Here is a 15,353-nt window from a genome sequence, read left to right as displayed (position 1 = left end):
TGACGTCATGGAAAGTGCTAAGCAGGTGGGTAGTGTTGGGACAACAATGACTTTTCAGTCAGTTCAAGTGGAAGAGCAGTGATTGGGTACCTCTATGGGCTCTGAGTCTGACATAAGTTCAGGTGTCCCCGCCAGCACCAACAGCGTGGTGGCCACCGTGGGCAGCCTAGACATGGAGGTGTCTTGATTTTTAGATTTGGAAGATATCCTATGTTTGTTATTGTTTATGTTATATTGATACTGGCACATATGTATATTAAATAAAAACTTGGCCAGATTTGAAATAATAAGAAAATTTGGTTTCTCAATCATCCCCTCACTAGAGTAATTGATGCTTTGATTTTTAGGTTTTATCCTGTTAATTAGAACAAATGCTCAGAGAAGCACTAATAACTATAGGACAAAGCACTTTACAAGTTGGTAAAAGGTGTAGGGGGACATGAGTCAGAATGAATAATCTAAAGTTAAGGTAGACACTGGACTATTTACATGGGGACAATCACAGAAAGAAAGGTAATCTATTCATTATGTTAAATATCATGCACAGCGTTCTTGGTTCCTAATTATAAAAGAATGTAGGCATTTAAGGAGGGATAAGATAATTACATCAAAAATTAAACTTATAAGGAAGTATTAAAACAACAACCAGGGTAATGGCCAGGGTTGGGGGAGGAGGCTGTGGGGAGTTATTGTTTGTGGACACAGAGTTTCAGTTTGGAATGATGTCAGAGTTCTGGAGATGGATAGTGGTGGTGGTTGCACAGCAGTGTGAATGGACTTAATACCAATGAACTGCACACTTAAAAATGGCTGAAGGTGGGGGGGGGGATTGGAGGAAGGTGGTCAATCAGTAAGTTCTAGAAATGTACAACATGACTGTAGCTAACACTGCTGCATGATATATAGGCAAATTGTTAATATTGTAGATCCCAAGTTTTCTCATCACAAGAACATTTTTTCTTTTATTTTTTATTGTATCTATAATGAGATGATGGATATTATGTAAACCTAATGTGGTAATCATTTCCCAGTATATGTGAATCAAACCATCGTGCTGTACCCCTTAAGCAGTGATGTATGTCAATTATTTCTCTGTAAAACTGGAAGAATGCTTAATGGTAAATTTTATGTTTATCTTACCACAATTAAAACAAAACAAACAAACCTGGAACTACAGCCAGAAGAAGAAAAATTGCAAGGATTTAGGTTAGGGAGCAGAAAGACTTCTCCCGTAGCTCTGGACTTGATTATTAAGGGCAATTATAGAATCTCCGTGTCTGGATAATTAAAAAACAAAAACGACACATAGATTGTCTTCTGAGTATGAAGGCTTACATTAATTCTTTTTTTAAATGGAGTTCAGAATGCTGACTTCTTCAAGGTTTTCTCTGGGCACTCTATTCTGCATTGAATGATAGAGTCAGCATTTTCTGTTTGTTTGGGTCCATAAAATAAATGGTTTTATTGTCCATTTTCTTTTCTTTCCCTCCTTGCATCAGCTGGCATTTTCCAGGCCATGTGTCTCCTCATCTGTGCTGAGATGTACCAGGTGTCCAGACTGCAGCACATCTGTGAGCTGTTCATCATTACCCAGCTGCAGAGCATGCCCAGCAGGGAGCTGGCATCCATGAACCTCGATATAGTTGACCTGCTCAAGAAAGCCAAGGTAATTGGCCCTATGTATCTGCTTATTTGAATTTGTAAAAATCTTCTTAAGAGATATGTTAGTACCTGTCCTAGTTTGAAAGTTTGGCTAAATGAGGCTAAAGTGCCCTCACAACAGTTTCTGTGGGCAGGTAATTTTGGAGATAGGTTTTCTGAGCAATCCCTTTCTAAGGAGGTAGAATTTGCTGATGGGGAACTTTTCAATTAAATGGTGGCCACTATTAGAACCATTGAGTGTGGTGCAATATTGAGTCATATAGGCATTATAGGAAATAGAATTTACATTGAATTTCCCCCAAATGATCACATCTAATGATCATATCTTAGGGTTTCTGAAAGGAAAATGACAGGATTGGTCCCTGCAAACTGATAGGATGATTAGGCTGAACTCATTTATCTGCTCATCCATTCATTCACTTTATGAACCTGTTTTGAAGTTTCAGTTGTTTGTAGGAAGTTTAGGTGCACTTCATTAATCCTTTCAAACCTCCTTTTGTTGATATGTCTCATGGTATCGGGAATATATTTAGTAAAAATGTTTGAATTGAGAACCACTCCGGTACACCTACTCTCGCCTCAGAATTTTTTGCCTCTTCTAAGCTCAGGACCCTTTTGTTTTTAATAATTGTATTGCTGCACATTCTAGGGAACAGGTAGATTTTACACAGTCAACTTACTGTGACTAATTGTAGTTACACAGACCCTAGAAAATGAACCTGACAAAGGAGCAGGCTAGGTCTATAAATAAACTAGGTCTGCTTTCTGGAACTCTGCTTCTGGAACTCTCACCTGTTGTCCCAGTCAGACATTTACCATCTCCTTATTCCCACTCTTTTAATATGTTGTAAGGGAGAGAGAGAGAGAGAGAGAGAGAGAGAGAGAGAGAGAGAGAGAGAGAAACATCAATGATGAGAGAGAATTGTCAATCGGCTGCCTCCTGCACGTCCCCTACTGGGGATGGAGCCCGAAACCTGGGCATGTACCCCGACTGGGAATTGAACCATGACCTCGGTGCACAGGTTGACGCTCAACTACTGAGCCACGCTGGCCGGGCTCCCACTCTCTCTCTTTTATCTCTGGGAGCAAGAAGTTTATGCAGTTGGGTCGTCCAGCCCTTGACTATTCTACCATTTCACCCCCTCCCTGGGACAGTTTCAGGGCCCGCAGCAGTCATGCACACAGTGATGATTATTGACCTTGCAGTAAACTGAAACTTCTAGGTCTTTTTCACAGGAATATGTTCAATCCATCATTAGACTATCAAAACTTTGTGAAATATTATCTGGCATACAACGTATTGGCTATTCCTATCAACTTTGACATCCAGAATTAGAAAAATATGATGAATTTGTCTTCATCCAAGTAGCTGAAATAGAGCCACATAATGCGGAAAAGGACAGACTCTGAGACAGCTAAACGTGTGCTGAGGTGAATTCATTAATCAACATGTATTTCTAGGCATACAATGGAATTCATTCAAAGCATCCAGGTCTTCCTTACTCTCTAACTATTTTGGAGTTTTTTTTTTCCATAATCAAGTCATAAGATCATACGTAGTTAATATTAGAGATAAACACAAATATGAAAATATTGAGTAACCCTGATCGCTCTTCTTTGTAATATATTTACAGTGAGCTTGGGATAAATAGCTACCCTCTAGATTTAATTTTAAAATGCACTTTTATTCTGTCTAGTATTTTCACAATCTCAGTTCATTTTTGATGTATCATTTTCAGACTATTCTAACGAGTCTGTCATACTTTAAAAAACTGGATACGAGCTCCTCTTTCCTCATCTTGTAGTATCCTTTCTTGTTATTAATTTGAGAGAGAGTGAGAGCGAGAGAGAGAAAGAGAGAGAGAGAAACATCAGTTTGTTGTTCAATTTGTTCAACTTATTTATGCATTCGTTGGTTGATTCTTGTATGTGCACTGACCAGGGATTGAATCTGCAACCTTGGCATATTGGGATGACGCTCTAACCACCTGAGCTACCTGGCGTGGGCCTCTTGCAATATCCTTTAAGTAGATAGTTTATACATAAGAGAATTTCCAGTATGATTGCATTGATTTCCTTTAAGTGCCCCCTCCCCCACAAGTACACATACACAAACACACATACACACACTTCACCAGCATCATTTGTGATTGCATTGTCATAAATTCTTCCTGCCCTATTTCCCTCAACTGTGTGGTTTCTGATTATGTGATTATACTTATTTTTCTCTTGAATTTAAAAATTCTGAAATAATTCCTTTTAAATTTTACTGTTTGTTTCTGATGATTTTTCTATTTGCTAAGATTAAGCCTACGTTTATCAGTTTTCCTCTATTCTATTCCTGATGGTCCCTAGTTTGGAATTACGGGTCCCAGATAACAGGATAATTTTCTCCCTAAGTTCTCTTTGAAGTTTCTAGTTTGAGGTTCTCCTTCACTAGCCAGTCAGAATTTAGTTAACCTTTTCCTCATCCTACAGTCAGAATTTAGTTAACCTTTTCCTCATTGTTTCTCTGACTTCTAAAAGGTGAAATTGTTTTAGCAGATTTAGACTTCCAGTAGCTCTCTTAGTAATTGAAATTTCTAATCCTTTCATCATCTCTGCCAGCTGTGTACTGTGTGTTAGGAAAGCATCATTCATACCTTCAATATAGATTAGCAGTTTTGGTATTTTTTCATTTCCGCTTCCACTTGTCCCTAAACTCTCTAAATTCTTTACCTTGTTTCCACTTTTTAGGTCCATACATTTCCATCAAGTTGAACTTTCACATATAACACAGGCTTCTTTCCCTTTATTGACCAGTTCCTTTGGATTGAGGTAGAGATTTCCTTATCTCTACTCCACTTTTAACCCTTTCTAGCCAAACTTTGTGATTCCTGTGAAGTCCTATTTACTGTCATATTAAAGTTTTAAACTCAACTTCTTTATAATCTGTGCATTAATATTTGGCTGCTTCGGGCCACCAGTTTTGTTTCTGACCTTTTCCTGGTGAGTTTCTAGGTATTTTTCTGCACCATTATTATTCTTTACAGAGTTGTTAAATGCTATAGCATTTGGTTTACAGGGTTTTTTTTTAATGCCTATTCTTTTTTATTCTTTTGTTTATTTAAGTTTAAACCTATTTTCTCAGTTCAGCATACATTTTTGCCCACAAGTAGTTTATAGGGTTCCATCTCTTGCCAAGAGCCCACAATTATGATATCTTAAATTTCGGTCAAAAATAAAATTCTGCATTTGAACTGTTTTTGTAGGCAGCTATTTATTTCTGTGATCTCCCTTCTCTTTCAGAGTCACAGCCATCAGCAGTGTTCTGAACTCTGTTGGTAGGTTAGTTGCTCTGGTTAATCATCTAATAGTGTTGGTGGCTTCTGTTAAAATAGCTACATGTTCTTGCTCTGTTTCCTTCAGATCATTCACATTCATCTGCTAAAATGCAAGGTGAAAAAAAGATGGTTAAAATCTGATGTGGGATTAGATAAACTATAAAGTTTCATACAACTCAAAAATTATGTTGTTTAGTAAGAATCAGAGAGACTTAAGAATTGAAATGTTAAAAAATATTCCCACATTATAACTTTTTAAAAGAGCAGTACTTGAGTTTTTTCCTTAAGATTTGAGATTACAAATCTTTCTTCAATTTAGTATTACTTATTTTTTACATATTTTTGATTGTCCTTAACAGAGCTATATATAGCCTAAAAGTGGAAACAACCTAAATGTCCATCAACAAATGAAAGAATAAATGAAGTGTGGTATGTACATACAATAGAGTATTACTCATCCTTAAAAAGAATGAAATTTTAATATATGCTGCAACATAGATGAACCTTGAGGACATCATGCTAAGTAAAATAAACCAGACAGAAAAAGGACAAATCTGTGTAATTTAACTTAATATGAGGTTCCTGGAATAGTCAAATTCATAAAGGTAAAATAAAATAGTGCTTACCAGGGACTGGGGCTAAGGGAAAAGGGGATTTATTATTTAATGGGCAAAAAGTTTCAGTTTATGATAATAAAAAGTTCTGAAAATAGATAGTGGTGATGGTTGCACTTAAAAATGGTAAATTTTATGTATAATTTACCGTAATAATAATAAAAAGAACTATACTCATATATCCAAGTTTCCTGCCACCAAGTTACCACACTCTGAAGTGAGTGGTTAGATACATCAGTGAGTGTCACTGGATTGGCACCAAGGTGATGATGTCATGGCCAAGTTGCTCAGAGTTCCCCCTCCATTAGCTATTGAAACAGAATGAGAAGTATGCTGGGAATCCTGCTCAGTGTAACAGTACATCTGAGTTAAAAGCAACTATTCAAACATAACCTCCTCATAGAAATACTTATACATTGCTACCATAACCTTTGGTTGATGACACTTCCTCCTCTAAATAATTTTTAGTTTGCTCCTCAGATGAATTTCTTTAGATATGGCCAAGTGTATACCTTTGCTGGCTATAATCTTGCACAGATACAAGTGCAGTTAGTGAAGGCCATGGCCTTAGATTGAAAGCTTAAACTAAATCTTCAAGAACCTCAGATAGCCTTTGTGAACCACGGATGCAACCATACATCTGCTTAAAGATATTCAGCCACTGCAGCAGCAGTAACTTGTTATTTATTTGATTTGGTTTTTTCATTGATGTGATTTTATTATTATTTGTTATTAATGCTCCCTTTTCCTTTCTGCTGTCAGAGTAAACTGAAGGCTGCATCATATACAGACACATTAAACATGGATTGGGTTCTCCAGACCATTCTCTCTTATCTGATCATCGTATTGAAGGTCATTATTTACAATACTGTTTCACTTTCCATTTCTCTTGCAGTTTCACCACTCTGATTGCCTTTCAACCTGGCTACTTCATTTCATTGCCACTAACTACCTCATCTTCAGTCAAAAGCCTGAATTTCAGGATCTTTCAGGTAGATTGCAATTATTGTGTTGAAAGAAAACTTTATGCTCTTTGTTCTTAGTTATGAAACGTAATTTATAGGAGTAGTAGTTTTTAAAAATTAAAAAATCAATGTGATACATGCCTTTTAAATACGCAGTGTGGTCATTGAGGACACTTTACGTAAGTAGCTTGACCTGTGTTACACAAGAAGTTTTCTAATGATCGTTTTATAGCTCCCATCATTCCTAAATGCATTTTTTCCCTGAAGTGCGGTGATAAAGTGGCCTCTGTTAGCATTTGGTTTTGATAAACAAGGTCTTGGTTTTAACCACCCAAGTCAGAAGCAAAATTTAAACAGTATTGACTGAAAAACGTTTTTTAATATAAGAATTGTATCTATTGTATATTGTTTATAATATATAGTTCTATTGTACTAATACCCATATCTATTAAGTTTATCTCTATAGGAGTTCACTGTGTTACCTGGGAGTAGTAATTTTTAATTGATCAAAGAGTGTTGCGAAACTTAATGTGCAGAGAAAGTATGTGTAGTGTGATTTTTAAGATAAATTATAAAGATTAAAACCAATCAAAGGTTGAGCTTCTCGGCGTTACATAAGAGGAAAGAAAATGAAAATAGACTAGTCATCAGATTAGATGATTACTTAGATACAGTGGTTTGCTCACGTTATTACCTAGAATAGACTCAAGGAATAATCAGATTAAAAGGGAAAGGAAATTAAAGATCACCTAATCAAGTAGTCTCAAACTCTAAACAGAGAACTCTCCTTGGAGATGCTTGAAGATCTTCTGAGGTGGGGTGGAGAGTGGGGAGTGAGAGAGGAAAGAGGAGGGAGCCAAGAGAAGTAGAGGGAAGACAAGGCTACATTTGTGCTTCTTGGATATTTTCCTCCCACCTTCAACCAGAGTAATTCCACTTTTATCTGCTTTATACCTTAGCCTTCTACATAAAAGTTTACCTGTATAAGAGAATCTGCTGCTAAAACAAAGTGAAAGTGCCTGGTTTCATTCAACTACTTGTACAGTTAAGTAAACCGAGAAATAGTCAGTTTTAGGCAGACGCCTTGACAGACATTCATAGCCAGACAACAAACATTGAATGGCTAGTGGAAGCCTCTTTATGTAGAATTCAACTCTTAGTGCTGTAGAGTAACAAAATGAATCAAAGCAGCACAACATAAACCATCTACTTTGTGCAAGAAAGAAACAAAAAGTACATTCTGCTTGCTGTTCGTGTAGACATTCTTATACAGTTATTTCAGAAGTCAATTAAAGTGAAATGAATGAACATTTTGATTTTAGAACTACCTTCATTATGCTACCTTAGGTCACCTTCACTTGTAAACAAAAATAAGGTTTATTTTCCACTTACTATATTGTATAAATGCATGAGACACATGGAGAATGCTATTACAGCCTAGGAGAAAAATGCTCTGTAAATCCTTTGAGTTATTAATTTTTATTTTATTTTATTACTTATACAATTACCTATAAAGGATATATGACCTCCTGGCATAGTGAAAAGCAGGGCCCGAGGGTGTAGTTTGAAAAGGCGGGGTAGGAAGGTGAGGCTGTGTCAGTGATTTTCTGTGTCCTTTGATGGGAAGGAAAGGGTGTCACGAGTGCTCTGGATCCGTGATGCCTGCGTATGTCCAGGGCCTGCCGTGACCCTCCTGTTGGGCAGGAAACCCCCTGTGGATAAGGGAGAATTTGATGGTCTAAATAGATGGTCACAAACTGGTAGTCTGTTTGGACCACATGGTTTCTTGTTTGTTTATTTTAAATTGAGTGTCAACATTTAAAAATTGTAACATGTTACATTAAAAGAACTACATTTTTGGCTTCTTTTGGAAAGTTGAAGATCTGGCTACTCTGGCCCATCTTCCCACACAACAACTACCTGGAACTGAGCAGTAGCTGCCGATTTAAAAGCCGTGTCTTCCCGAGTGTCACAGTCACCTCTCCTCCTTATTGCCTTACACCTGGCCCACTTCACAGGGTCACTTTAAGTTCAGAAGGGTTCTTGTCACAATCACTTCAGAGCTTTCTTAAAGAATTGCCTATTTTAGTTTCAAAAATTATCAAATTATTACTGGAATTCTGCAAATTGTTTTTTAACTTGAGAATTTTTCTTATTTAGGGGTGTTTAGAAATTGAAAGGTGAGACTGGAAAAGATTGCTTGTCAATTCTAGCACTAATGCATCAGAACTCAGTGAAATAGCTCATTAAATATTAGACATTTTATAGACTGGACTCATGAAAGCAAACAGCAGTGCATAGGAATATGTTACCGTTGGCATTTATGGAGCCATTATTCTCACAGCTAGTTTAATTTAGCTGAATATTGTATTATGTATTTTACTAGAGGCCCAATGCAAGAGTAGGCCTTTGCAGCCGCAGCTGCCTTGATCCTCCCTTGCAGCCGCTCCCTTGCAGCCCCGGGCAGCTGCCTAGATCCCTCCCTTGCAGCTGCAGCAGCTTCTACCACCGCCACTGCACTCACCAGCCCTGAGCACATCTCAGGGCTTCTGGCTGAGTGGTGCTCTTCTGTGGGAGCGCACTGACCACCAGGGGGCAGCTCCTGCATTGAGCGTCTGCCCCCTAGTGGTCAGTGCGCATCATAGTGACCGGTCGTTCCACCGTTTGGTCGATTTGCATATTAGCCTTTTATTATCTACACTAATAAAAGAGAAACATGCAAATCGGTGTCACTCCACTATGCCCACCAGCCAATCGGATGAGTATGCAAATTAACCCAACAAAGATGGTGGTTCATTTGCATATGCAGGGGAGGAGCGAAGACTGAAGGCTGAAGAGGCTTGGCTTCTCCGCTGCGGCCAGAATGAAGGCCTGGGTCCCGGGTGCCAGAGGAAAACCGGTGCCGGCAGCGAGGGGAAGGGAAGGCCTATTGCACGAATCTTTTCGTGCAATGGGCCTCTAGTATAGGATAACTGAGGATTAACAGATATTTGAGGCAATGTCCAACCTGAAAGATAGATACCCAAACCAAGACACAATGAATAAAAACAAAAGAGAAGTGGATAGGAAAAACCTACAGTCTTTCTACCTGGGTGTTACTTTCCTGTGAGTCTTTATCCCATGTGTCTCCTTTACTGCTCACACAAAATACTTCACTTTTGACACTCTGATCACTAAATGTGTGGGGTTTTATACCCCACACCAAGCAGTTCTCCACACCACCGGCTATGACCTGGTGATAGTGAGAGTGCCAGATCCCACAGGTTAGGGGCTCAGTCCCACAAGACCACCCCCCACCCCACTTCAGACACCAGTACAAGTCCAGTTTTTCTGAGCAACTGGTGTAGATCAGAGGTTCCAGTGACCCCCTCCATGGCTTCAGTTAACTTGCTAGATTGGCTCACACAAGGCAGGGATGCACTTACTTAAGTTTACCAGTTTATGAAAGGATACAGATGAATAGCTAGATGAAGAGATACATAGGGTGAGGTCTGGGGGGGTCCGGAGTGCAGGAGCTCATGTCCAGTGGAATTGGAGTATGTCCCCCTCCCAGCATGTGGATGTGTTCACCAACCTGGAAGCTCCCTGAACCTCGTACTTTTGGAACTTTCATGGACACTTCATTTATGTAGGCATGATTGGTCATCAACTCCATTTTCAGTCCTTTTCCTTCTTAAGAGAATGGTGGGGGTCAGGAAGGGGGGGCGCTGAAAGTCCAAACTTTTTTTAAAATATATTTTTATTGATTTCAAAGAGGAAGGGAGAGAGAGATAGAAACATCAATGATGAGAGAGAATCATTGATCCCCTACTGGGGATCAGGCCCGCAACCCGGGCATGTGCCCTTGATTGGAATCGAACCCAGGACCTTTCAGTCCGCAGGCCGATGCTCTGTCCACTGAGCCAAATCAGCTAGGGCCAAACTTCTAATCATGTCTTTTCGATGACCAGCCCTCATCAGGAGCCCACCCAGAATTGCCTAATTAGAATAAAAGACGATACTACCACCCAGGAAATTACAAGGGTTTCAGGAGCCTCTGTGTCAAGAACTGGAGACCAATGTATATTTTCTATTATCTCACAAGAAGGAACTTAGAGGAATAAAGAGACACAAGAGCACAAGAAGTAGAAGAAAACAAACAAAAACCTTTAAAATTAATATCCTCAAAGCATAAAAGATAGGCAGCCATAAAAAGCAGGGATAGAAGGTTACAGTTGTAAAGACAGAGAGTAGAATGGTGGTTTCCAGGGGCGGTGCGGGCAGGGATAGGGAGTTGTTGTTTAATGGGCACAGTTTTGGTTTTACAAGATGAAGAGTTCTGGAGCTTGGTTGCACGACAACATGGATGTATTTAACACCACTTATACACCGTGCACTTAAAAATGGTCAAGATGGTTTATTTTCTTTTACGTGTATTTTACCACAATTTTCAAAAAAGCAATACAAGACTAGGAAATCATTTTTGGACATTACAAATATGATAGCAAAAAAAACCCAAGTGAATAAAATAGTCAAAAGTAATGATATCTCCCAGAAAGAAGAACAAAAAGACTGGAAAGAAAGGTTTAAAAAAAAATGGAGGCTCAATCCAGGAAGTGAAATACCTGAATAATAGAAGTTAATACAGATAATAAAAAACAGTGGGGAAGAAATTATCAAGAAATAATACAAGGAGTTATCCCAGTAGTGAAGGCCTTGAGACAGCAGATTGAAAAGATCTGCTAAGTGCTGTCTCCAGCATTCTGAGCCAAGTTTTCAACCTAGAACTCTGTACCAAACCAAATTACAAATTGTGTGTGAGGAGATGAAAGACATTTCATCACAAGCAAGGTCTCAGAAATGCTTCCTATGTGCCTGCCCTTTTTGGAAGCTAAGAAAGGTTCTGCTTCACCAAAACTAGAGAATCAGCCAAGGGAAGGACCTGGCGTCAGGAGTGTATGGACCAGCACGAAAGCGTGAAGCAGGCCTAGGAAGCAATAGGGTTCAAGTTCGGGAGGAAAGGGTCTCCAGGGCAACACCCCCAGCCTGCAGGGATGGATGGGCTACCTGAGAACTCTGGTTTGGTGGGAGATAGAATTGAGGGGACTTAAAGCTTTTGGGAGGTTGTGTTAGTTACAAAGGAAAATGAAACAATTACATGGGGAAAAAAAGTCCATTTTCATCTCCAGGAAAAAACAAGTCATATTTAAAAAAAAAAAAAAAAGAAACATTATCAAATACTACTTGATGAATGGAAAGATGTATCCTGATGACTGATGTAACGAAAATTGTATTTAATGATTTTGAAAGGCTTGAGGGAAGAGGAGGGAGTATATAGAAGAGCTTGGATGTCATCCATTCAACAGGAAGCCAATAATTCATACCTAAACTCGATCCCAAATAAAATATATTCAATTAACATTCTTTTTTCTAAAAATTTTAGTGGAAGAACGCAGTTTTGTTGAAAAGCACAGATGGCCATCGAATCTGTACTTGAAGCAGCTTGCGGAATACAGGAAGTATATTCACTCCCGGAAGTGTCGCTGCTTAGTCATGTAACCTGGCGCTTTTATGTACACACACTTTTAAAATTATCATCATTATGAAGAATGGGATACCTCTGGGTACCAGTAAAAGTCTTGTGACCGAAACATGGGCGTTAAAATATATATATGGGTGTGGGGGGGAAAAAGTCACCATACAGCTTAATGTGTTTACTAGCTTTCCTTGAAAAAACTATGGTTGTGATCTTAAAAGGGAACAAAATATACCACAGGCTAAATCTAAGGCTTCACAAAGTGTATAAAGCTGTTGTGCAGCTACTTATTCCCTTTAAGATGACCTGTTGCTTTGGTGATATTAATACCTTTCCCAGTTAAGAAATGTTAAAATGTTTTAAAAATCATGTAGGATTAATACAGAAATTTCATCATGTCTGATTAATGGCTTTGTTAAAATTAAGGGCATGTAAAGACCCAGTGTGACTATTTCTATAATGAAAAATCTAGGGGCCGACTGATCAATCAGAGACTCTAGGAATCAAATTTTGCCTGACATTTTGAATGTGAAATGACACCTGTTTTCACATCAGTGTTAAAACCATCATGAAAAAAAAAAATCTGTTTTTTGTCTGAACAACCCAACTGAGCCACCTTGTCTCTTCCCTGGGATTCAGATTGGGCAGGAAACCTCAGGCAGGATGGTTGTATGGCCAGGGCACTGTGTGGTCGTATAGGGTCAGAGCTTAGAAGGGCCCCTGCTTGGTTCCATCTTGAAATTCATAACAATGTTTGAGGAAGGGCCCTGCATTTTCACTTTGTGCTGGGCCTCCAAAATTATGTCTGTCTTGTAGTGGGATATGTACTATGTTTTCTTGCTCAAACATCATTGCTCCTGGAAGCAGAAAAGAGGCACTGATATTGAGGGAAGAGAAGGAGGCTTTCTGGAGGGAAGAGGGCATGTGGGGGTTCTGGGAGCTTTGGGGAAATCTGTTCCTCCCAGGGCCTCTGTGCCACCTCGACTAGCGAGTGAGAAATGCGTTGTGTTGTGTTATCTTTAAGACACTCAGAGTTGTGGCTCTGTCCCAGACGAGCCAATACTTTCTTGACCATTCTGTAGGACCAGGGTATTGGTAAAAGTGACTGACCAGCATGACTTTTATATGTATTTATGAAGATGCTCATAGAAAAATGTGCTTTTTAGAGAATTTGCTATCGAAGGCTCAAGATGTTTTTGTTTTAGTGTATTTACTAAAATTAGGATGTCAGTGGCTTGAATTATTTGAATTCTTTTGAGGACCGCAAAGCTATTTGATGAGGAGTAGCGTGAGTTTTGTCCTTCAAGATTACCCAGTAAGTTAAAAGAAAGGATATAAATGAAATACTTGTTCCATGTAGAGAAAATGGTACTTGGATAGAGGACAGAATTCTAGTTTCTCTTGTGTTTCATGTCAACAGAAATAATTACACAAGCAGAGAGAGAGAAAACCAGATTACTGTGTTATTGTTGACATCATTTTCATCTGTAATACAATTCAGTATTGGATATATATATTTTTTAATTTTCAATTACTTTAGAATACATATAGTTTCCCAACTGTTCAAAGGTTTGATTAGACAGTTTGATACTATAGTATTAGAATCACATACAGTTGTTTGTCAGAGAGGAAAAATAAAAATTCTCTAAATATTTCTCTCAAAAAACCTGATTTTAACTGAATTGTGTTGATGAAGATTACTGGAATGCATTTTATGTCTTTTGAATTTTAATCACTTGAGCTAACCAACTATTGGCAAGTCCCAGTGGGCATCCACTAGCATGGTAAAGAATAGACACTGTAGTGGATTTCCAGAAATTCATTCACATTCAAGAACTTTTAAAATGCAGTGACAGCATTTTATTCTTCATAAGCATATTCTTACCCCTATATGAATTAGAGCACTTAAAATTCTAAATCAGTAACTTTTAATCTAGGAAATTGAAACATAAAAGTCCTAAAGCAAAATGTATTCTTGCAAATACTATTTAACATTTAAATGGACTACATATAGGTTTTAGGTTGTTCGACTGGAGCTGAGTGTGGAAGTTTATGCTCTGTTGGTGTTCAGCATGTAGTTTTTATTATAAAAGTTCTTTACCACCTGTGTGAGCGACTCAAATACACAAATGTCATGGCTCTTGAGAGCTGTTCAGAATAGTAATCAAATTAGTTTTTAAATCTAGATTAAAATCTTTGAATTCACTCAATTTAAAATAGCCAGACATTTAAAAATACTCTTAAGCTATCTTGGAAAAATGAGTACTCTTTTGGTTTTGGTTTTAATTGAGAGATTATTTCTAGATGAATGTGTGCTCTGTGATCATCTCTGCTTCAATATATTTATCAATCATTTTAATTAGAGAAGATACTGTATGTTAGAGCTAAGGCCTTCTCTTTCTGGGCCAGGTTTTCACCTTATGTAACCCTTTGTATACTTCTGGCTACTCTGTGTCATATTGTACGAAAGCAGGCTTGTAATATAGAAGTTTCAGCAACATAACCGAAATTCATTTAGTCCAAGCCAGCATGGTGGCTTCATATTGGGCAGTAGCAGAAAACTGAAGATTTGAATAAATTTGACTTTCAAGACAGATAAACTTTTCAACTATTATTTTTAAAACTACACTACACTGATACAGTTAATTATACAAAAAAAGTCCTCAAGAGTATTTTATTTTATTTAAAGCATCTGTTTAATTCAGTCTTTAATAATTTTGCAAAGAAGGATATGTGTGTATTTTAATATAGCCTGATCTGAATTTATATGTTTTTAGCTTTAGTATTTAACATTTTGTAACAAATAAACCTTTTTTAAAAAAATAAGTTTACCTTAGTGTTCTATCGTTATTTTATCTTGGATGTTGAAATGCTGGAATGAATTTGGGAATACTGCCTTGTGTTTATCAAGTATAATTATGTTTCACAGAAAATTTCCATTGTGTGTAAAACTTTTAGACTATTGCTGATATTGTAGATGATTCATATGCATGTGATGAAAGAAATTTGTTATAACTTCTATAGAAAATTATATTTAGCAGCTGTTACCACCATTTCTCCTAACAATATAACTAACTGCCTTTATTTAGAAAAAGTGCTTTGATAATTCTTTAGCATAGAAATGAGCCTTCTGCAGGCTTGAATGTTGGCTCTGCATAATGGACTTAAGGATTTGGAACTTTTACCCTGGCTGGGTAGCTCATAGAGCGTAGTCCTGATATGCCAAGGTTGCAGGTTTTATCCCCATCAGGGCACACACAAGAATCAGCCAATG

At 37.9% G+C, this 15,353-nt stretch overlaps 1 protein-coding gene across 2 annotated transcripts in view; it reads left to right on the top strand.

Annotated features, from left to right (window-relative positions):
- The window catches only part of RHOBTB3 (Rho related BTB domain containing 3), a 53,802-nt gene extending 38,897 nt beyond the window's left edge, over window positions 1–14,905 (top strand). For both annotated transcript variants that reach the window (XM_023749832.1, XM_006081203.3), the window contains exons 10-12: window positions 1,500–1,666; window positions 6,495–6,591; window positions 11,987–14,905. In XM_023749832.1, coding sequence (XP_023605600.1) covers window positions 1,500–1,666; window positions 6,495–6,591; window positions 11,987–12,102 — 380 coding nt within the window. In that variant the 3' untranslated portion in view covers window positions 12,103–14,905. The remainder of the gene's footprint in view (window positions 1–1,499; window positions 1,667–6,494; window positions 6,592–11,986) is intronic.
- The last annotated feature ends 448 nt before the right edge of the window (window positions 14,906–15,353 follow it).

This window comes from Myotis lucifugus, unplaced genomic scaffold (assembly GCF_000147115.1).
Source record: "Myotis lucifugus unplaced genomic scaffold, Myoluc2.0 scaffold_0, whole genome shotgun sequence".
Lineage (NCBI taxonomy): Eukaryota > Metazoa > Chordata > Mammalia > Chiroptera > Vespertilionidae > Myotis > Myotis lucifugus.
Note: the sequence above shows the minus strand (reverse complement) of the source record. Positions and strands in the feature narration are given on the sequence as shown.